The sequence below is a fragment of the Papilio machaon genome, chromosome Z (genome assembly GCF_912999745.1).
Source record: "Papilio machaon chromosome Z, ilPapMach1.1, whole genome shotgun sequence".
NCBI classification, from domain to species: domain Eukaryota; kingdom Metazoa; phylum Arthropoda; class Insecta; order Lepidoptera; family Papilionidae; genus Papilio; species Papilio machaon.
Window position 1 is genome coordinate 10,883,386 of NC_060016.1, and position 23,553 is coordinate 10,906,938.

General features: G+C 37.9%; 2 protein-coding genes across 2 annotated transcripts; one reads left to right on the forward strand and one right to left on the reverse strand.

The window, feature by feature from the left end:
- Positions 1-1,294: 1,294 nt before the first annotated feature.
- On the forward strand, positions 1,295-17,030 carry LOC106717032 (potassium channel subfamily T member 2). The gene is made up of 21 exons (XM_045685986.1): positions 1,295-1,354; positions 3,117-3,216; positions 3,377-3,575; positions 3,811-3,885; positions 4,085-4,168; positions 4,730-4,824; positions 5,476-5,659; positions 6,056-6,283; positions 6,545-6,702; positions 6,850-7,047; positions 7,183-7,332; positions 7,399-7,811; positions 8,725-8,880; positions 9,051-9,216; positions 11,561-11,911; positions 12,030-12,164; positions 12,357-12,468; positions 12,569-12,754; positions 12,954-13,088; positions 15,325-15,530; positions 15,628-17,030. The coding sequence occupies exons 3-21, from the start codon at positions 3,528-3,530 to the stop codon at positions 16,259-16,261; spliced, it is 3,714 nt and encodes a 1,237-aa protein (XP_045541942.1). The 5' UTR covers positions 1,295-1,354; positions 3,117-3,216; positions 3,377-3,527; the 3' UTR covers positions 16,262-17,030.
- Positions 17,031-19,639: 2,609 nt separating this feature from the next.
- Positions 19,640-22,075, reverse strand: LOC106717033. The gene is made up of 4 exons (XM_045686243.1): positions 21,794-22,075; positions 21,228-21,294; positions 20,556-20,772; positions 19,640-20,065 (listed from the first exon to the last, which is right to left on the reverse strand). Exons 1-4 carry the CDS (start codon positions 21,845-21,847, stop codon positions 19,756-19,758), a joined length of 648 nt encoding a protein of 215 aa, XP_045542199.1. The 5' UTR covers positions 21,848-22,075; the 3' UTR covers positions 19,640-19,755.
- Positions 22,076-23,553: the final 1,478 nt, after the last annotated feature.

Consider the following 23,553-nt stretch of genomic DNA (forward strand, 5'->3'; position numbering starts at 1 on the left):
ACTCGCAAATGTATGAAACATAATTATTTTTTTTGTTTTTTTAAAGAGATTATGTTTTTGTACAAGAGTTTTGGCAATGGAAACCGAACACCGATTTATAACAAGAAGTTAAGGTTCAATAGAGACTATTATATAGTTTTATATGTCATATAATATGAATAACATATATCATATAGTCCAGTTGTCATCTGAAGAATCACTAGTTCGATAACTACGTGTTAGTTTCTAGCTTCCATATTAGAATAGTCGCAATTGATTTGGCCTTTTATTAAACACTAATTAATCAATGATACGCGATGGCGCCTGAGCCCACTATGTTACTAGGAATCTAGTAAAACCGAGGTCTAATATATTCTTAGTAGTTTGTATTCATGATTTAATAGATCCTGTTCATTGGCCCGAAAAGAGAGATGCAGTCGATTTCTTTTGATGTTTCACTTCACATTTAAATCAAGGACCAGATGTGAAAAGAATTTTGTCGTGTAATCTTTCGTATTTTCTGAAGTGAAACGTTTGAACGAGTTCCACAGAAATGTTGTTATACTAAACATTTTCTGTTTTACAATGATCGGTGGCAAATATTTATAAATAACAAAACAAGCAAAAAGAGAATCAGTTCTTAAGTGTCACGACCTGTACCGGCTGTTTATGTGTATTATCACCCTAAATTATATCAAAAGCTTTAAAGGTTTACAATCACTACGAATTTTCTAGTTGATTTTCGCACATAGAATGAATTTATCGTTGGCCTTACTCTCTATACTACGAGTATATGCCTTGACATATAGACTTATTGAATTGCGATGTCCATTCCTGTTGAAAAGACCTCAGTCTACTTGTGACATCTTCAAGGTTTTCTCCACTTAAATGATGATGTTGGTGGCATTGTAAATAAGACCACTGGCGGTATTTTATATTTTATACAATAAAACTAGTGTTTACTAGCGATAGGTTTTCCTACGACATCGCTTCGAACGATGAATACAGTTTCTAGCGTAGGATTGATTATCGCATAGCCAACTGCCACTATTAGCGCAATAATTTAGCACGTTGTATGTTCTCATGACAAGTCTATGACCTAGTTGCATTGTGAGTTACCAATAATTTATCGACGGCGAGCGTCAAAAGATATGGGGAAAAACATCCTTGACTGTAATTTTAACAAAGTTTGGTCGCTAGTAATCGTTCGATGGTAGAATTAAGATGACGTATTAAATCATATGGCGCCCTCGTATTACGTATGTTATTTAACGCTTTTTGTTTTATTGTTACAGAGTGCGCGTCGAGTATTATGTTAACGAGAATACGTTCAAGGAGCGCTTGCAACTCTACTTCATCAAGAATCAACGATCTAGTAAGTAAATAGATAAGGTTATGGACAATAACTTTTCATACAAGTCTCACAGATAAACAGCCGATTCTACCTAAGAAGTTACTAAACATTTCTTTGTTTCCCATAAAATATTCCTAGCTTGCAATATTTTAGACGAAAGAGTGAAAAAGTAATCGAGGGATTAAAAGAAGAAGTTAGTGTGGAATGTATTTCAAAACTTCAATAGTTTCCAAGATAGACTAGATTACATTTCCCAATATCTCGGTGTGTAAAAGAGAATGTTCCGGACAAAGTCACTTCAGTTCTTTGTTAATCAAATTGATTTTCTTTCAAACACAAACTGCTCGTGTTTCACTCGCTTTCCATACCGAGCTTTTGATCAATTTTAAACTCGCTGCGACGAGATTCAGTAAATAGAATTTACATTTTTTAAATTGTGTCTTTGAAAGGAAACGCTGCAAGTAAAATTTCAATATTTTGCATAACTGACGACACACAGTTTATGTTAGAAACTATATGTAGTAAAACGTTTTCTGAGAATACTAAAGTGCAAGTGTTACCGTAAAAGTTTGGCTTATCTTGGAGTACAATATTATACTATATTGGAGAATTGTGGTCTTGAAAAACCATTTGAATAATCGGAATACATTAAGTAATTCTAACTCTGTGTATAAATAATAAAATAAAGTGCAGTAATAATTCTACACGTGTCATAAACAAGGTTAAACAAAGTCCTTCACTTTCATAAAAAACTGCATTCGTAATTAAATAAAAAACAAATTAATTCTTTTGAATTAATGTTTACATAGAAACATTAACATATTTCTAATATAGAAAATTGTGTCGTGCCACCGACTTTACAATTAATAAATACTGATTGGCGGTTAAATGTAGTTGTAACTGTTACCGGTAAATCATGTACACCGTTCATTTTTAATTTGCCCAGGCCAAAACTCGGCAGAATTCATTGACAAAGTAAAGCATTATATTTCGGCAATTTGTAACATTCACATTAGTCTTTCTTATCTATGCCCATCTATGTCCAATTTCTTATATACTTTATTTGCTGCAATGAAAACCATAGAATTGGAAACGTCACCTTTAAAAAGTATGCTTATAATACACGACTATTAGGAAATTAATTCATAATGCAATTTGCCAAGATTTTTGATTTGCCGGAGCAAATAGCAAACGATCGGCATACACTATTTGCTGTTGACATAAGTGTAGTTACAATACTATAATTTGAATGTGGTTTGCGCACAGTCGCGGTCGCCCGGCGCATAGAATGTTAAACACGTTTCAGTGACACAATAGCGTTAGCATTGACCAACCTAATTAATTTTCTTCATTACGCTGAAAGCATTTATTGACCTTGAATCATTTATTATTGTCATGGTAATAAACGGCTTTATTTAAAGCTACTGGTCGAGTTTAAACATGGATACAACAACACACGGATACAAACTCTATAGGCAGAGATCGTAAACATTTGCCTTATATCTTGTTATTGACCCATAATTCATCTGTTAGCTTTTTTTTCTATATAACACATTTAATAAAAAATAAAAAAATTAGTGCACCACTGTTTGTGGAATACCATGACTCAAGCAACCTGTTGAGTGAAGAATTATGTATCCCATCTCTGTGGCAGACAATACTGCCTTTTATATCGGGCTCTTAATCCAAATGTTTAGCGAGAGCTTCTTAAGATGTTGGTCGTAGCTTTACGCCATTAGTCCATTCACCGAATACCGATATTATTTATTGATACTTGTTTCAGGTCTTCGCATAAGAATTGCGAATTTGGTATTCAAACTGCTCGCGTGTGTGTTGTACATCATACGTGTTTGTGCGGACGGCGATCCGATCACCGCCTCCTGGTATGTTCATTTTTTATTTAATATTCTCCATTCAATTCATCAAAAGATGGTGCGTTATATTTGTGCATTTCACAGTCGAATCGATTTTAATATGCGGTTTAGTGTCGTCCACATATTTTAATGGAACATAAAACCTTTTTATGTCCTCCTTTGTCATCAGTTACGGCTGCAAGCCCGGGAATAAGACCGAGTTTGAATACTCCGCCAACTTGACCGAGGAGGAGTTCCAGGAGCACCCCATCATCAACTGGGACGGCATCATCTGGGTCAACCGCTCGCTCTGCCTCTGGATCGTCCAGGTTATCTTGGCTATGATATCCTTCTCGGAGGCTATTCTCCTCGTCTATTTGGGCTACAAAGTGAGTAGTTTTTTTGTGTACATTGTTTTTTATATATGTAAGTCGATTTCATTGTAACATCCTGTATCAGTGAGATGTATTTAGACTCATATCTTACCACGGAGTGTCAAAGGCTGTACATCCTTCAGTCAGTGGAGTTTTTTGTATTATTAACTAGCAAATATTATAGAATAGAATGACAGTGATGTCATCTATAATTGTGCGTAATTAATATGATATACTTTTTTTATTAAAGGGCAACATCTGGCAACAAATACTGTCATTCCATTTCATACTGGAAATGGTGAATACGATCCCCTTTGCGCTAACCGTAAGTACTCATGGTTAATTAGAAGATATAACTAGAGTGAGAGTGAGAGAGAAAGTAAGAAAGAGCGAGACATAGAGAGAAGTGTTATTCTGGATCTAAAATATATGCAAAAGTATTAATATTAAAGACTGCCTTATTATATTGTGTTTTACTTATCTTTTTGTATTAACACAAGATTTTTTTGTATTTATTTTCTTAGCTGCTGTTCCCGCCGCTCCGCAATCTTTTCATTCCAGTTTTCTTGAACTGCTGGCTGGCCAAGCGGTCCCTGGAGAATATGTTTGTGAGTGGATACATTTTGTCATTCTGTTTCTTAAGATTGAAGTAGTATTTCGATGTTTTCATATTTTTAGCCGACTTCAAAAAGAAGGAGGTTATCAATTCGACTGTATTTTTTTATGTGTTACTGCGAATCTCCGCCCCTGGTGGTCCGATTTTGATTAAAAATATTTTAATCGAAAGGAAGTGCTTGCAGAGGGATCCCATTTTTTTTTAAATAACTAGAAAACTAGTAGATTTTGAACATAGCTTCAAAATTTGTTGCGAAAATTAGGGACATTTTTTCTATCAGCGCTTACGTAGGCTTAACTATAGGACCTACATAAAAATGATGTATGGACGAATTGTAGCTCTTTAAATGTGCTAAATAAAAGTCCGTGATAGCATATATCTATCTTTGATAGTTTTCTCACAATAACCATTTTGCTTGAGATTGTTTTTTATGTTACTTTTTAGTGCATTTTGTTTGCGATTGTTTTTTATGAAGTCAGCTTTATTTTTTTTTCTTTTAGAAACTTATATGGCTAGTAAAATTAACTCAACACATGTTCTGTAATGTTTTCAGAACGACTTGCACCGCGCAATGCAGAAATCTCAGTCGGCGCTTTCCCAACAGCTGATGATCTTGTGCGTGACGCTGCTTTGCCTCGTCTTCACCAGGTGATCATCATTTTCTTCTGTATTAATTGATATCATAGCTGAATAGTTTTCAGCTCCATCTTATGTTCCATCTTACCAGCACTTTGAACACGATGATAGGCAATAAAAATAAATTAAGAAGAAGATAAAAGATTTTTGTTTCGATGACGGAATGTTTGAATCGGCTCATTTTTTAGTACATTTAAGACAAATTGGTTTGAGATAGTAAGAATATAAGGAGTGAGTATGATTCAAGCGTTTTCATTAGAATGCGTTTATTAAATAATATGAAATAAAATTACTTTTTATCCTCACTAATTACGCTTTTTCTACTGGAAAATGAACAAGCTAACGTAATTTCAAGTAGCAACATGGTAATGCATAGTAAATTTATTTTCCAAATTCCTCTTTACGTAATTTGGCCTTTTAACTTTCAGGCTCTTGACTTTGTTTTTCGCTTTTATCAAATTGTGATGTAATTCCGGCAACGAAAATCTTATTACAACTTCATAAAGTTACAGAATAAGGGATTACAATGTGGCTTACACTTTTAAAAGACAATTTTTATAATACTTCTTTACGTTGTCACATTTTTTTGGAGGATATATTTATTGAATGTATTTTTCTATAGTTTTATTAAAACGAAGTCTTATGTATACGTATGTATTGCAGCGTTTGCGGTATCCAACATTTCCAAAGAGCGGGTCATCGCCATCTCAATCTGTTCCAAGCGACATACTTCGTTGTGGTGACCTTTTCGACTGTTGGTTATGGTGACTTCGTGCCTGATATTTGGCCATCGCAGCTATACATGGTCATCATGATAGGTGTTGCACTTGTCGTCTTGCCCACTCAGGTAATTTAATATTTGATAGCTAATATGAAATGTAGTGCCATCTAAACTTTATGGAGGTTGGAACTTCTAGACGTTTTTGCCTTCGCTTGAATTGAACCCGAATAGTACATGCGCTCGCGCTTAAGTCATGAACCGCCATAAAGTTTGAATTTTATATTATTCAGTCATATAGTATAGAGAAGCTGCTGCCTTATGAAAAACACGATACATGTATCTAATTCGCAAGACAGAGCCCCGTTTTTTATATATAATTGATTAGGAATGAAAGAAGGAATAATGCGGTTTGGCGGAAGTTGATAAAATTGAAGGGCTGTGAAAGTAAATGCAGGTACGACTGTTGTAGTTACTTTTTTTCTACTCAGAACGACGTTTTAAATATTTATCGTAACTTTTCAGTTCGAGCAATTGGCGTTCACTTGGATGGAGCGACAGAAGCTTGGGGGTTCGTATTCTTCGCACCGCGCGCAGTCTGAGAAGCACGTGGTCGTCTGCTCCACGACTCTGCACGCGGACACCATCATGGACTTCCTCAACGAGTTCTATGCCCACCCCCTGCTACAAGACTACTATGTCGTGCTGCTCTCGCCCATGGAACTTGACACAACCATGCGAATGATTCTACAGGTAATAAATGTTTCATATTTCTATGACTCTGTTTAATTAATAATACACCTCAAAGCGTTGTACTTTTTGGGGAATTAGGATTGGTTAGTTTGAGCATTTGAAAAGTAGAGAATTTTTAGTCTTAGGTGTATCAAAAAGCATCTTTAAATCTATAAAGAAGCAACAGAAGATAGGTAACGATGAAAAAAAGCATCTAAATGTCAATAATTTATAAACAATTTTTGTTCCAAGAAATAAGTATAAGTTTTTATCTAATTCCAGGTACCGATCTGGGCTCAACGTGTGATCTACATCCAGGGCTCGTGCCTGAAAGACACCGACCTAATCCGTGCACGCATGAATGAGGCCGAGGCTTGCTTCGTGCTTGCGGCGCGCAACTACGCCGACAAGACCGCGGCCGACGAACATACCATACTCAGGTAAATCGCATATTCAGCATAATGGAATGAAAATGACAGTGTGTGCAATGATTTTTGTGCGCACTCAGACGTTAAGGGCCAATAAGCATGCTAAGTGTAAGATGGCAGTATCTATAATGGATCTATAGCGGAAATGATTTGCTCTAGATCGTGGGCGGTGAAGGACTTTGCACCGGACGTGCCACAATACGTTCAGATTTTCCGTCCGGAGAACAAACTGCACGTTAAGTTCGCCGAGTTCGTCGTGTGCGAGGACGAGTTCAAGTACGCACTGCTCGCCAACAACTGCACCTGCCCCGGCGCCTCCACGCTCGTCACACTGCTGCTGCACACCAGCCGTGGACAGTACGTAACTACGTTCAGTACTCAAGTCGTAATGCCAGCCTACAAGTGCTTAATGGATAATGGCTACTTTAATCGATTCCACAGAGTTCTGAGTCTTCTCGACCTTAAACTGTAACAACGGTACTAACATTTCAGGGAAGGACAACAATCCCCCGAGGAATGGCACCGCTTGTACGGGAAGTGCTCCGGCAACGAAATATATCACATCGTACTCGGCGACAGCCGCTTCTTTGGCGAGTACGAGGGCAAGAGCTTCACTTACGCCAGCTTTCATTCACATAGAAAGTGAGAACTATTTTAACTTTGCATCTTTGCTACATTTAATACTGTATTAATGAAAACATTTTCAAGGTACGGCGTCGCCTTGGTCGGAGTGCGTCCGGCGGAGCTGCCTGAGTTCTACGAGGACACTATCCTGCTGAATCCTGGGCCGCGGCACATCATGAAGAGCAGCGATACCTGCTACTACATGAGCATCACCAAGGAGGAGAACTCCGCATTCGTGGTGTCCGAGAAGCGAGAGTCCAAGGCTATAATGGCCAAAGACCAGAGCGCGGTGTGTAACGAGAGGAAAGCAGGCGGCGGCAGCGGGGTCTGTGGCGGCGGCGGCAGTGGCTCGAGGCCGGGACGAGACGGTAGTAGCGCTGCACCGTATGAGCTGCCCCAAGTGGTGCTCGAGGGCCCCGCAAGCTCCACGCCACTACCATCGCCATCCCGCATCAACCCAGCTCACACTGTTTCATCCGCTAATTTTGCCGCTAGCTGTGAGTGCCACAGTTCTTTTGATGCTTTATTGTACACGTCGCTCGTCGCATTTATCTAGTCATCTCGTAGGATTACGATAACTCCGCATTGGAATGCTAAACTAAGAGTGATATGCTCTAACTCCTAGTTATTTCACATAAAGTCCGTCAAAGCGAACTAAAACGTTATTGATCAATACTGTAATCTTTCGGGATGTCGAGATATAATCTATGCGAACATTTTGCTAAGTTGCACTTTATTTAAAGAAAAATATAATATAAGGTTATCCATCGGTAAAAAATCGCATCGCTGTCAATCAATTATATTTAAAATAGAAAAATGAATGTAGGGTAGATTCCAAGATAGAGTAGATAAATTGATCCTTATGAAAACTATATAATCCTTTGGGTACTCTTATATGCAAACATGTATACTTTATTGATATTTATGTACATTCACGACATTTCTTGTAAAAGGCGACTAACGTATTTTCAACAAATAAATTTCTAGTGCAGAGCTTCGACCGTGGTCAAGACGTGCAGTGAGTTTGCTTTCGATTCGCGCAATATCAGATTTTATCATAATTTTTATAACCCACATATTAACATTTGAATGCTAATGTTTTACCATTAAGTCGAGAATTATTTGCATGCGTAAGTTAAATTGTATTGAACATTTAGTAGTAGTACGCGAATCTTACATTAAAATCATTAATATCACTCGGCGCAAGGTTTTTACTCCTAGTATCTTCGGGTCGACAGTTGTCAACTTTGCGCCTGGTGTTTGGTCATACGCTACCTTACTGTACCATTATATTCTTAATCTTAATCTAGTTTACTTTGATGTAACAATACATAAATGTAGTAGCTATTGTTCTGATGGTCATAATGTTTTATAAATTTCTTCATTAAAATTTAGTTTATACTTCGACAGACAAGTACGGCGAGGGATCATCGACCGGGGAGTCCCGCAATCACCTCAAGGAGTCCCCCGCGACGGACAGCGCGAGCGATAGCCATCTTCTGCTGCCGCACACCCCGCGACCAGACACCAACTTCCTTAGCCCAGATTCGCTCAACTATCGCAGAGGTGTGAATTCATTGATGGACAACAGTATCAGCTCTCCATAACGTATCTACTCTGACACCTTAAAATACAGCTCTTCAATTAAAGCTCACTCCTTGGGCTTCTTTATTCTTGAGACAATATATATGTTTTTAAGTGTCTTTGGGCATTTAAAACGGTCGTATTTTTGTTAGATATGGATGCAGGCAGCCGCAGGCCATCGATCCTGCCGGTACCGGACATGGTGACGTCTAGCCTTCACATCGCCTCCGACAACCAAGACGAGGAGGTGGAGGTGGACGAAAGCGAAGACGAGCTGGACGACGACGTGCCCTGGCGCTCGCCCTCCGAGAAGATCGCGTAAGACATTTGTCATACCGGCAATCACGCCACCGGCGATCGCCTCACGCGTTCGCACCTATCTCTTTCGCACAGCATCGGCCCTCGGATAAGTTTCAATAAATAACAGACAAGAAATGTATTTAAAAGTCGGTATTAATTATTTGTTAATAGATAAAACGCCAGGGCCGGCGCTAGATACACATGCCACCTTTGTTTTATTTTTAATTTATTTTATTTCATTAATAAGATCAAAATTTTATCAAGCTCCAATAAACTTGTTATGTCGCAATTTTATTTAACGTTTATTATTGGGTTGCGTCACTTTTTGTCCACCTGCATGTCTTAGATTATGTCAACCTACAACACTGACCGTTGATCGTCGTACATGACGTATTTATATAGTTTTTTTATTTCTTATCGTTTTAATCGGTTTCATAGATCATCGCCCGCATCGGATGCATGCCTACGACACCAAGTACGTTACTATTTTTGTTCAAGTATGTTATGGCGAGTAAAGAAAGGAAAGTTACTCAAATTATATCTATAAATTGATAATTTACATATTAGGTCGTCCGGAAAATAATTTCCTTTTTGCATGACAGAGGATCTGATACCAAAGAAGCCTCAAAATCATTACATTTTTTGAGAGCTTAGTAGCTTTTTTGGTGCCTTGTTCAACATGGACAGCAAAAGTTGGCCAGTACCAAAATCTGGTTAGTAAAATGTCCAATCAGCGTCGAAGATGCACTGCGTTCAGTAAGGAAGGTTGAAGCTGATAAAGGCATTAGTTGATACAACCTGACAAATACACGTCAGCTATCGACAAGTTAAATTAATTGAATTCAGAATGGACGATGTAAAATTTAAAAAAAAATTTTCATTCATTGTACGAAAATTGTCATTCATTTTCACAATTAAAAATGAAATGATTTTTACCATTTGTTTTCTTTCCTCGCCAAGAATACCACGAATGTGTCGCTTTTATCCCGCAACTGATGTCTTAATCAATCATTTGCTTGAGCTTTATATTAAATACGAATCTGAAACAGCTGCTACAAGGGAATTCACAAATGAACATCGCATCGACTTCCTGTGCTTTTATTCTATACAATGGCTCCGACCGAATTCATGTACGTACCGATACGAAAGTTTACGTTAGAATATGAAGTGTTAGAGGCGTGCAGTGTAAACGTAATGCAGAATGTACAGAGAGTGCATGTGCGACTGTGTGCATTGTGTGTCCTCTCGACTGGCGGCGGCCGTGGAGTCTCGCCCCGGCTCGCACGCCGCGCCCCTCAGCGACGACCCCACCAGCAGCTACTCCTCGATGCCCGCCAGCGACCTCTGCAGCGCCTGGCGCGCCGACTTCACGAGGTGAGACCGCGCTGCGACCACAAGGCCCGTCCGCCGTGAGCCATCGCTCACCATAAACCTCTGCTACAACCAGCACAATTAAATATATGTAACTATTCATTATATAAAAATCGACCTAAATTGATCGAACGAAACGTCAAAGTACACTCAATAATATTTAGATTGCGCGACCGTCGGATGGTGTCCGTTATTCACCACTAGAGGGCGAATATATGGTATACTTTTAAAAACTTGACTGGCTACTTAAGGATTTAGGATTAATATCATCAAGCAGAATGAACTGACTTATGAAGCGAGTGATAAATTGGTACGTCATCAGTCAGCAAGTTCCTAAATAGTTGTTGTTAAGCGAGTCTGAGTGATGTAATTCAATAATTGGAAGTTGCAGAATTTTAACTAGTTTTATAGTTTATGTAAATTCTCTAATTCTCTTATTGAAAATCTATGACGCAAATTTGCGCAAATCATTTAAGGATAAGCAGGATAACTATAGGTGATATGTTGATTTTGAGAATAGATATTACAAACGTAAACGTGTGTAGTCTTCTTTTATCCAATAGAAAAAAAAAATACTAAAGCTTATGTAAAACTATACAACGTTTAATGTAATGTCGTTATCCCTACTTAGGTACTTCTTCCATTGCACACGACCTTATTGAATAGAAACGCATGAAATTGCCCCAAATTTAATGTTGAATGTTAGATTATCCAGCACTGATTGTCACCACACTGTTACTGTATCTATGGGTGTGCTGTCCTATATTTACATAGATAGCTATTTTAGAATTCGAAATTTTGTTTTTAAATTTTGTTTCGATCTTCCCACATGTGATAAATGTTGTAAGTATTGTATTTTGTTACATAATACTTTCTTTTAAAATGTTTATTGTAATAATTTACTATTTACTAAATATAGCTTCGCTTTAGCCTTCATATATTTACATTGTCTACGACTTGACTGTAAACTGACGTTTGCGTTCGATTGCAGAATAGTAAAAGGCTTTCCGCCGGTATCTCCGTTCATCGGGGTGAGTCCGACCCTGTGCTACTTGCTGAAGGAGAAGAAGCCACTGTGCTGCCTGCAGCTGGCGCAGGTCTGCGAGCACTGCGCCTACCGCAACGCCAAAGAATACCAGTGGCAGAACAAGACGATCATCCTCGCCGCGGACTACGCCTCCAATGGCATATACAACTTCATTATACCACTCAGAGCACATTTCAGGTCCAAAACCTCACTCAATCCGATCATACTGCTGCTCGAGCGTCGTCCGGACATTGCCTTTTTAGATGCCATTTCGTACTTCCCTCTCGTCTATTGGATGCTTGGCACTATCGATTGGTAAGATCATACATATGTGTTTAATGAAACTTTCTCATGTAATTTACAATTAAAAACATAACAATAATGGAAACGATGGCACATTAAGTTTGCAGAAATGCGCATTATACATTTTCAGTTTGGACGACTTACTCCGTGCGGGGATAACGCTCGCCGAAAACGTTGTGGTGGTAAACAAGGAGCTCTCCAATTCAGCTGAAGAAGACAGCCTCGCCGACTGCAACACCATTGTCGCCGTGCAAACTATGTTCAAGTAAAATATATATACCTAATAAATTGAATCTTATGAAAATTTCTTAATCTGCCAAAAGCGAATTGCAATGTTACTCTGCTAAAGCGATTTTTATTCATTTTTATACCACGGCGCTGGTGCATCTTATATTTATGCAATCTTTCATACTTGGAGATGTTTTCCTAGAAACTAAATAGAAAATTTTCTTTTCAGATTCTTCCCATCCATTAAATCTATAACGGAACTTTCTCAATCCTCAAACATGCGCTTCATGCAATTCCGTGCACATGACAAATATGCTCTGCACCTCTCTAAAATGGAAAAGGTAAAGGTGATGATTATTTCTGTTTATTCCAATATTTATTTAAGTATTGTAACTCCAAGGGCTAACTAAACCTACAATTGCTATTCTTTTCAATTTACAGCGTGAAAAAGAACGCGGCTCTCACATCTCGTACATGTTCCGTCTGCCGTTCGCTGCGGGCTCCGTGTTCTCCGCCTCAATGCTGGACACTCTGCTGTACCAGGCCTTTGTCAAGGACTACGTCATCACGTTCGTTCGCCTGCTGCTGGGCGTCGATCAGGCGCCGGGCTCCGGGTTCCTCGCCTCGGTAAGCGACTCTTCCGCGACACGCGAGCGACGCGACACACTCTGCTAGCGTATCTTCATAACATATCCTTCCATCTCATCTCATTCTCATCGACCTCAGCCTGAGCGAACTTCCAAATCCGAAGCGAAGTCAGATGCGAAATTCATCATCTATAATTAAAAAAACATTCGTGCAAAATTAACCCTTGCCCTTGTAACAGATGAAAATAACAAAAGAAGACATGTGGATACGTACATACGGCAGACTGTACCAAAAGTTGTGTTCGACCACATGCGAAATCCCCATTGGGATCTATCGTACCCAGGACACGAGCCTGGCCGAACCGGGGAACCACGTGAGTATGTCGTCAGGGGCCAAGGCAAAGTGGTTTTGGCCACGCTTCGCGAGAATGCGACCATCGCGCGCATCGGTGAGTTGGACGACTCCTTACGACCTAATCCAATATGTTCCTCAAATACAGTCCTTCGCCAACATCTGTTATGAGATTCCTCATAACTAAACAATAATACACACATTTTATTCCAAATTACAACAGCATTGTACCAAATTAAATAGTCCAAACGCATTGAGCGGTCCCGACCATTGGACTGTATTTCGGGTCGATATTTTATTATTAACTACTTTTATATTCTCGTTTCGCGTAATATTCGCACCACATTTTTATTGTTGTCAAACTGTCTACATGTACTTACTTCTCGAGCCTTCACACCTGTGGAGTGTCTGTAATTAGTTCTGCCATGTGTTCGACATCTATTTCTCTTCCTTCACGTCACTTGGTTTATAATATAAGGTACACACGAGCTTTATAATTATTATTTCGGCGCAAGCTGCTGTTGCAAAACTATACTCTGTTCCTTGCTTTTGCGTGGAAGATAAAATGTTTCACGTTTTAACTCGTCTCTAAAGCCTTGAATTGAAAAAGAATAGCGCCCTTTACTGTACCCTAATATGAACGATTTGAATAAATCTGTCTGTCTATCTGTCGCAAGTATGTCGATGATCGCAGTCCCGCCTATGTTGTCAAGTAGTGCGAGTGATGCATGTTGTGTTCTAGCAGCTTACCACCCCGCCTTACGATAAGCCACTAATTATACATAAACAAGGAAATTTATGTTGTTACCATGTTTAGAGATACGACCTACATTTAGAAGCCCACTTTTTGACGACAGTAAAGATCAGATCTACTGTCATGGTCACTAAGACTGATGCAGTATCAACTTTTAATAGTTTGTATATATAATTTTTAGTTTATCGTAAGGGGATCTGTAGATGTCAATCAATGCAGCTTATAAATCAGAATCACGCACTCCAAGTCCGCCATTCAACGAAATAACTGGACCCTTCTTACTTCAATATTACTTCAGTATTTTAAAACTATTTAGATTTGTATTGCAAAGAATTCACAAAACCAAAACTAAGTACATTAAAAGTACTCGAATCTCATTTTATGTCTTACAAGCAAAATAGATTGAAAACAACCCATATGACAAAACAATAAGCAGAAATAATCTAGCTTACTATTTGAGTCGTGCTAGATGTCTTGAACTATTTAATTAAGCAATAGTGAAAGCTGAATCGCTTGTGGTGAGTTGTTACGTGAGGATTAGGGCTCGAGTTGTTGTCGGTGGCGTGGTGTTGTGGTGTGACGTACAAGTTGCAGCAGGAGGCGGCCGGGGGCAGCGCGGGGGCGGCGGGGTCCGAGGGGGTTGGAGAGTCCACCGGCTGCCTGGGGGGCTGCTACGGCGAGACCACGCCTGCGGTAAGCACCCCACACCTGAGCCCTAATCCGATCCCTGAGGTATGGTCAGCATTACGGATATGAACCTGATGCCGACTGTACAGCAACGAGCGATTACCAAAATTATTTTTTCGATTAATTTAAATTTTTGGCTGCTATATCAGCTTTCAGATAACTTAAAAAGGTAAATAGAACAGAGTAATAATTAGTAAATAATTTCAACAAAAATTCTATCCTCAATGTCCACCTTATAATTAGTGACAACATAACAAATGAAAAATAATAGATATAATAATATAAACATAACTAGTTTAGATTTAGATTTTAGCTGTAGATTTATAGCAATCAATATTATTTACAGCCAGAATCTATTGGCATTGAAAGAAATATTGGATGTAGTGGCTATTTTTTTTAGATATAATTGTACTAATTAATATTAATTTTAATAAAATAAAAAATCATTTAATTGTTACCCGCGGAATAATTGACCCACAATTTAATAAAAAACTAAAAAAATTCTTGATCAAATATGCCTGCTAATTGCCAACATAACAATATGCATTAATTGTGGAATACCTCATGAAGTCAAATGTTGACACAATGCAATACCAAGTCCACTTGAAGCGGAATTATTTAACGTTTGTTGTACAGCACAGCACCACCCAGTCATTGAACATTTGTATTGTCTCGTAACCTCATAATTACATATTACACATCATTTATTATTTCACTGGTTATTGTCGAAGCCGTCACTATAAGTAATTATTGCAATACAACTAGAAATTACAATTTAGCCAGTACGAAACGTATTTCAAACATTTACAATTTACAGTACTCTACAAGTTTGGCCGACGAGGCCCGCGACAATCATATCCAACAAATCGAAAGAGCCGAAATAGCTAATCTGGTCCGCTCTCGTATGGAATCCTTGAATTTGACCGGAATCGACTATGATGACGTCAGCGAAAAGAGGAACAGCCTGTCTTATGTGATCATCAACCCGAGCTGCGACCTCAATCTGCAAGAAGGAGACATTATGTATGTATTCGAGCTGATGAGCGCGCGATTATACCTTCCTCTATATTATATCGTCTATATTCGTGATTATAAATTTTTTGTTATAAATATTTTTTAGATATCTGGTTCGCCCGTCTCCATTCTCCGCTCAGAAGACCTTCGAGCGCCACAACAGTCGACGCAAATCCAACATAAGCTTCTGCTCTCAAGCACTTATCCAAGCGCAGCCGTCGAGCCGGCGAGGGTCGACGCTTGGCGCCGCCTACCCTCAGCCGCGCGCACCGCCGCTCGCAACCACCAAGGCCAACTCGCTGTCGTTGCCCGATAGCCCGACCATCGTAACGGACTTCCGCGGCCGCTCCAACTCGCTGCGCGTCGCCGACGACGTACTCCTGCGCCGATCCAGCTCGCTGCGCCAGGGGCTCGCGGTGGCAGCGGCCGGAGGCGCCGGCGGGCGCAGGAAGAGCAGCCTCGAGGAGATCGGCATCTCGCACTTCAACTCTCTGCTGCAGCACCAGCAGCGGCAGCGGCGGCAGGACGCCTTGGTGGGAAGTGGGCGCTACCTGGAAGTGGTGCCGCCGGCGGAGGGTCCCGGGGAGCGCGCCGCCGCCGCGTACCCACTTTTGCCCTACCAGGACGTAGCGGCCGCGCTGCCCTCCGGCTCGGTCGCGCCCGCCCTGCCGCCGCCCTCCCCTTCGCCCTCGCCTACCCCCACGCCCGACGCCCAACACTTGCAGGGCACCATCGTATGATACAATCTCATGTGGGGACGTCGCCTCAATTCCGTTCGCAGGAACTGTAGGACCTAAGCCATGTACGAGGAACCTGAACGTCAAATTTAACAAGTATTGATAAAATCGAAGAAAGCTGTTAAATTCTCTATCTACAAATTGTTCATTTATCTACGTGAGATAATTCGACGTTCCTACAATCGGGATGTTGTGATGTTAGTCTATCCTAGCTTTTACTATTTCGTACCTGTCTATATGTACCTATGTATGGCGCTATGGAACTCGTATTCTGGACTCGGGCGCGGCGTGCACTGCTATCGGCGAGCTGTTTATCGTCAGAGGGATCAACTAGTTATTATGAATCGAGGTATTAACAATGGCATAAGGCAAGTGTACATAGCAGGCCTACCTTCTTACTTGATTTGACATCTGTATATAATCTAACTCTAACATCTTCACAAAATGTGTAATACTCATTTACTCTAAGTCTAATTTATACGAGTCTAATTAGCAAAATATATTCACATTTTATCACGAAATATTACATACATATTATTAAATATATTAACCATAAAGTAGCGGTAGAAGTCGATAATGTTATATAAAATTTTAATGTTCAATTTCATTGTTCGAGTTAATATCTGATTGGTAATAGGTTCAGTAGACTACGTAATAAATATATAATGCATACTCTTATTCATATTGTCTGTTAGTTGATGTGTCGAGCGCACTTTGCTCATTGATCATTAACAATTATACATCAAAATAATCGTCGTAATAAAGTTCGTGTACACAATATAATGATATTTTATTTTCCATCTCTTTGCTACACCAACGCTACCAATAATCTCCAACTGTCTTACCACAAAATACGAGTATTAGTCGACTTGGCTGTTTCTTTAAAAAATAATAATATAATGTCTACATTTATTTTTAAATTAAAAAACATGAAAAAGCGAATAGTTATTAAAACTGTTTCAGGCGTGGTATGTTCTTCTCGATGCCACGACGAAGGAGGTCAGATATAAGCACTATCTAACCTCTTTTTATTTATTGTCAACCTCTTTTGAAATTCCATTTTCAAACGAAGCCATTAAATTTTAAAACGAATGATTCCAATTCTAAAAAATTTTAAATAATTTGTTTTAAAAAAGTGATCCGAGAGAGAATTGCAGGAATATTTTATTTCTTGTTTAATTAAATTAAAATAAACGATTCAAACTATATATCATGCAAAATAAGAAATGGAGATGGAAAAAAGCGCAGTATAAAATATTATCATCTAACTATATTTTACTTTGTCAGTTACCGCTGTTAAAAAAAGCAAAATAAATGAAAGCCAGGTTAGTATTTTTAAAATTTGCATTTTAATATTAACATATCAAGAAACAATACGTACTAACGTAATTGCTGTATAAAAAAGTTGCTTCAATATAATGATTCCTTTGCAATTATAATTCTTTCTGAATTTTTCCTTATTTTAAATAAGTGGAATTTACAAGTATGAAAATATTTTTTTAGGTTATTAAATTGAAAAATAGTTCAAAGAAATCAGCAATGGTTTGATGCCGAGCATAGCTGAAGTTTGGAGAACTCTACGAGCTGTGTCGCTGAACTTCGATATCGTAAGCAGATCTTTCCTAGTGTTAGCGTTTTTGTAATCTAACTTCGGGCAACTAACGAACACTAAATACTACTGTTTCGTATTGTTACTTTCCTGCATGAAACAATTCATCGAGTTGAAAGCATTTATTCATACTCTTTTACTACAAAAGTGACCAAATATTTTCACAAGGTTTCAGTTTAGATTCAATTCATATTTAATTACATTACATAAGTAATTACATACATAAACATAATAGAGATATATAGACTATAATTCATATATAGACTAAATATGTATAATCATTGATTTATCTATAATTCATCAGTTATATATGGCTTTTTTTGACCGGAGGCACCGGTTGCTGTGACCGCGCGCGCTCTGCCCTCTATCTTAAAAACGGTGCACTCTATGTACTCGTAGTTCTTCCCACACCTCTTTTGACGTCGTGAATCTCATAACTTTATCAAGAGTTTGATCCGATATGTTATTAGTTATTAAAAGTAAAGCAGTGCTATCATTTCTTACGTATTCCTTCATCGAAGTATTATAAGCAGGCAAAGCTCCTGCAGCTGGTCCATCTCCAACTTCACAAGACGGCTTTTCCGGCTTTGCTATCTTGCCTTCGACAACATCCAGCAGTTCACATCCTCGGAGAATTGTTAACATCCGGAACTTCCAATGTACCCAGTTGTTCTCCTCAAGTTTGGTTATTTGAACTTTGGATAACTCCATTATTCCAGCAAATGATCTGGGCCCATAACCTTTTAAAGAGAGTCGGTTAGATGTGCAAGTGGTAAATGGAGAATTTAAGGAAACACTTTAAAACTAACAAAAACAAAACTTTATTCACTTTCATAACATATCTTATGTAAAAATCAATCAATCAAATAATCAATAAAAATACGTAGTCATAGCAACCGTAATAATTCTTATTTCTTCTTTATTTGTCTCACGTCGCTGCAAATAACATCAACATTATCTTCGTTTAACTTCTCCTTCAACCCCATTAGATTATGGTCGTAGTTTCTTTTTTTCTTTTAAAAAAGTCAAAGAACATTAAAGAAAAATTTTTACTTTTCTTTAAAAATTTTTTAAGAAATGGCGTTACATTCTCATTTATTTGCATCTGTGTAGGAAAATATGAATTTTCAACATTTTATTTTACTTATAGACAATCAGTCTGTGATTTACCTAATTTTAAACACGAAATGTAATTCGTCTGTTATTGACATCCGTTAAGGGATCATATTACTTATTCATTCTAGAACTCTAATATGATTGAAAATACCAATAAAATTGATTGCCTTAGCCGACGCTGGAATCTAGATTATAAATTCTTCTCATTATACGGGTCAATTGACCTCCTTTCCTACTCATGTTTTTCTGTAAAATTCTTTCTTGTATCTTTATTTATGTTGATGTTTGTCAACTTCATTTATGTTCAACAATTGCTCCGCCATCTTGAAAATTCGCGAGAACTTAGCGTAGACGATCTTGTCAAATTTACACTCGTTTTCAGAAGTTGTGTTCAATGATGTCAGTTTGTCACATATTTTCGTTTTTATTTTCTCAATTGATCTCAAGATAAGAAATACTTTGCTATGCAATTTACAAACTTCATTTTTTTATTTAAAAAATGATAATGTGTTACGACAAATATATGGATTGGGGATAGTGTGATTTCTTTAGTTAAATTATTTAAAACTGTTTTACAAAAACAATTGTTTTAAAAAGTCATGATAGGCGCTAACTATTAGTAGTTAAGTAAGTACGTAAGGCATGTGTATTGTTACCAATTATTTCGGGACCATATTGCTAAAATGTTAAATCTAAACTACTGCCTGTCTTAAGTCTTTTTCAATTGAATTAAAACAAAGTTCAGTTTCACTAACGTCAAACAAATATGAATTCAGTAATCTGGAGCATTTACATGTATGGAGAAGTCGGATATATCGAGATTTTCAACTGTTTCCGTACTGTCCTCTGAGGCCCAATGGTCGAAGACTTTTCCTGGGTAGTGGTAGTGTTTGGCAAAGGATGGTAAGACGTATCTATGGAACCTTCTGTACTGCTTCTTCTCGCGGTCGAACTCCCACACGTGGGGCAGGAACCACTGCAGCCACTCGGGGACCCACCGATCCTGGTACGAGTAGCGCTTCCTCCAGACGCGGTGCGTGTCAATGAAGTTGTAGCCGCTGCCATCGAGCCATTTCGGGAACCTGACAACATCAGTGCAAATTTCAATCTCTATTCTCTAAAATCGCTGACGTCTACTCAATGTACGTTACGCTCGAGAACTCAACTCGGGCCTACCTTTTGTTTACCCCTCAGCCATGGGCTTCAGTACACTAGGTCAACAGTTAGCACCTCAATTCATAATTTATCGTCTTGGTCTCTCCTCCAGAATATAGTATAGTATAGGCACGGCACATATTCATTTGTTTGTGAAATGACTATCAGTTTTGTGTTCAGATTTTCAATTATGATCTTAAACTTAAGACCAATAAAAACGATTATACTCTTTTCTTCGATTACCGCCATTACTAGATTATCAGGAATGTAAATAATTAATTACATAAAAGAGTTCGAACATAAGTTTGGAGTGACCTAGGCCTTAATCAACCACGCTGGTCCAGTGCGATGATTGGTTGACTTCACACACACTTCACTTATCTACAATTTAAAACGAATTGTCGTTTATATACTTACAAAGAGAGATGTCTCAAGCCCCATCTGTAGGCCGTGGTGTAGAACCAAGCTTTGAAGGGATTGAGGTGGGGGAATTTCTCCCAGGCGGCTTGTCCATGGGCGAGGGCCAATACCGTCACCCCCAATTGGTATCCAGTGATGAGGACCGCATGTCCACTTCTGATCTCGCCCACGGTGGGCTTTAGAACCCCGCCCGTGATCGGCTTGCGTGTCTTAGCTGGTTACAAAGAGAAGAAAATTATTTTACGTTTATGATATTCAATTTAAGTAGATATCATATAGTAAAGATACGAAGATGAATTGTCGTAGCTATTAAAGGACGAAGCATCCAGTAGTACCATTTAAACACCATTTACATTTGCTTCGTCTAGTGAAAGCACTGGTCTTCGTGGTAGTTGAAATTAAAAGCAGATTGAAATGAAGAAATTAGAAGAATGCACTTCACACATATATATGTACGGGGTGGCCCGTATTAAAAATATATCATCATAAAAATCCTTGTCAATAATTCTTAAATTTCACCATTTTGTATTGTTAAAACCCCTTTTTATATTATACCTTGCTTTGGCGGAAGTTCTTTTTTCATCTTTTATTTTATTTTTAATTTCTAATGAACTTTCGGCCAACTTATTTTTCGTTCTGAAATGTAATATATAGTAATATAATACATACGTGTTGTTGGAATTGCCAGATCGAGACCCAATCTAGGTTTCCAGAAAAACGTTCCCGGTGGCGGAGCCTGAAATATAACATTTGGACCTTTCAAGAAATTAAAATGCGATGTACAAATTTTTTTTAGTTTCTTTAAAAGTACGCTAAGCTTTAGCATACTCTCTTAGAGCTCTACTTATATGTTTTAACTTAGAACGCGTAATTAAGGAAACACTAATTTTATTTACATGTTTATTGATGACATTGTCATGTCACCCAGTGTGGTCATATCACTCCTCCACACTTATTTTGCAATCCAATTAAAGAATCTATAACAATAACAAAAACCTACAGACTAAAAAAATAGGACATTAAAAAACTTCACATACACAAAATCAAATACTACTCTCTAAGGTACACAGATTCCTTGCGGCGTTGGGAAACACTGCCCCAAGACCGGGCCCTAAATTCGTTTCTCATTCAAAAACTAATGTTGGATTTTTATTATACATTAGTATTATCCTCTTTTCGTTGGACTTATTTTATAATTTCATTTCTTATTAAATATTAAATATAAGTGTACATACCTTCACTATTGTTATTATTGTGCAGAAAATAATTAATTTGACGGTGCCGTCCATCGTGGCGATGACACATTCGCCCTTGACTCTGTTTAGTATAAAGCTATGGTCGATCGGAACCTGCTCTTTATAAAAGACGCAAACCGAACTGGAGATGACTGACGTAGGGGAACATCCGTCGCAGGCCGCATATTGTGCATTCCCAAACAAGAAAACAAAGCTTGTTTTGTACTTAACAATGTGTTCTCAGATCTAAGTCATTGCATAAATTCGTCACTGACACAATAAGTACTTTTTAGATGCAGATATATGCCTCTAGAACACAGTGGCTTGTTGTGTAGTATGATTGGTTAATGCCACTCACAGAACACGGAATAACAGGAAATGGACTAGTTTCCACTTTGTTTTGGACTATGCAATAAGCTTCAACTTACAGCTGTACCAAAAAAGAAAATATCTCACTTCCACATTTGTCAGTAACATCCTTGATCCAATGGTAAGAATTTCTACAGTAAAAAGTTTTCTACCAAAAAATTATTTGCAATTTTACTTAAATTCTGTATTTTATTTGTTTTTAGTCTAAGTATTTTCAAGTTTTAAACCACATTATTCTGTAGCTTCGAGAATCTTCCCTAACAATTTTGGAATGAAATTTGAACTGGTGTTGGCGCCGTTTTTGCTACGCCCTAATAGATGGCACTGAAGCGAGACCGTGTTGTATTGAATCTCAGTAATGAGTTTTTACTCAAAATAGATATAGTCGCGGGCTGGTCGCAAGCTCTTTGGTCTATTGGTATTGTTCATGTCTAGTTTAGCCGTACTTTGTGTAATGGTTATGTTGTTTGGTTTGGTGAAGTTGGTTTGGTTGGTTGTTCATTCTGTTCAGTAACAAAATAACAATATAAATTAAATTAGATATGTAAATGATCTTTCGATTAGTCGAGTACGAATAAAGAGTCAGTCTCAGTCGTCTAAATTTTTAACAGTTGCGATTGCGTAGAAAAAGATATTTATTTTGTTAGTATTTTGGTTGTGGTGATAGGCGAAATGTGTCACTATGATGAAAAAAGTGATATTGATACATCTTTTCATCTCTGTACGTTTTATATCAGTAGCTCACTAAACAATTTGATTTGAAAAAGAGAATTCATTAGACAGAGCCATTATATTATGATATGGTTATGGATTTAAAGTTCAAAGAAAAATAGTCATTGTAAACTCTGTCACTTGCTGAAATTAATAACATAAAGAAATAATAAAATAAAACAGTTTTCAAGACTGTATCTGTACTGGTATAAAAATTGTGGTAGAAAAAGCGCCATCTAGGTTCTGTGTCTAATCCAACCATAGCAATGTGTCATCTTTTGAGGTTAGAATATAATATTTAAAAAACATTTCATCATTCGTCAACATAAATATAATAGACTAAGTTATCTGACCCTGTGGGCAATGAGCATGTTTACATATTTTCTGACCTGCCTAGATAATTTTGTCTTGCACTACATTGCCTAAAGCAAAGCTCGAAGGACAGATAGAGACAGAAAATAAAGATAAGCTAGTAGTGTAAAAAAATTGTATGTCATTTCCTTTTAGCAATTTATAATTTTTAGTTAATGTTTTGAATCGGATTTTACCTCGATGTACTATTACACAAATTCTTTCATTTGATATTCATGTTGGGGTAGATGTGTAAAAATATGTCATCCGCCATTTTGTGACGGCGGCCATTTTGGATTTTTTATAGGGTAGCATTATCTGTTCGTGAA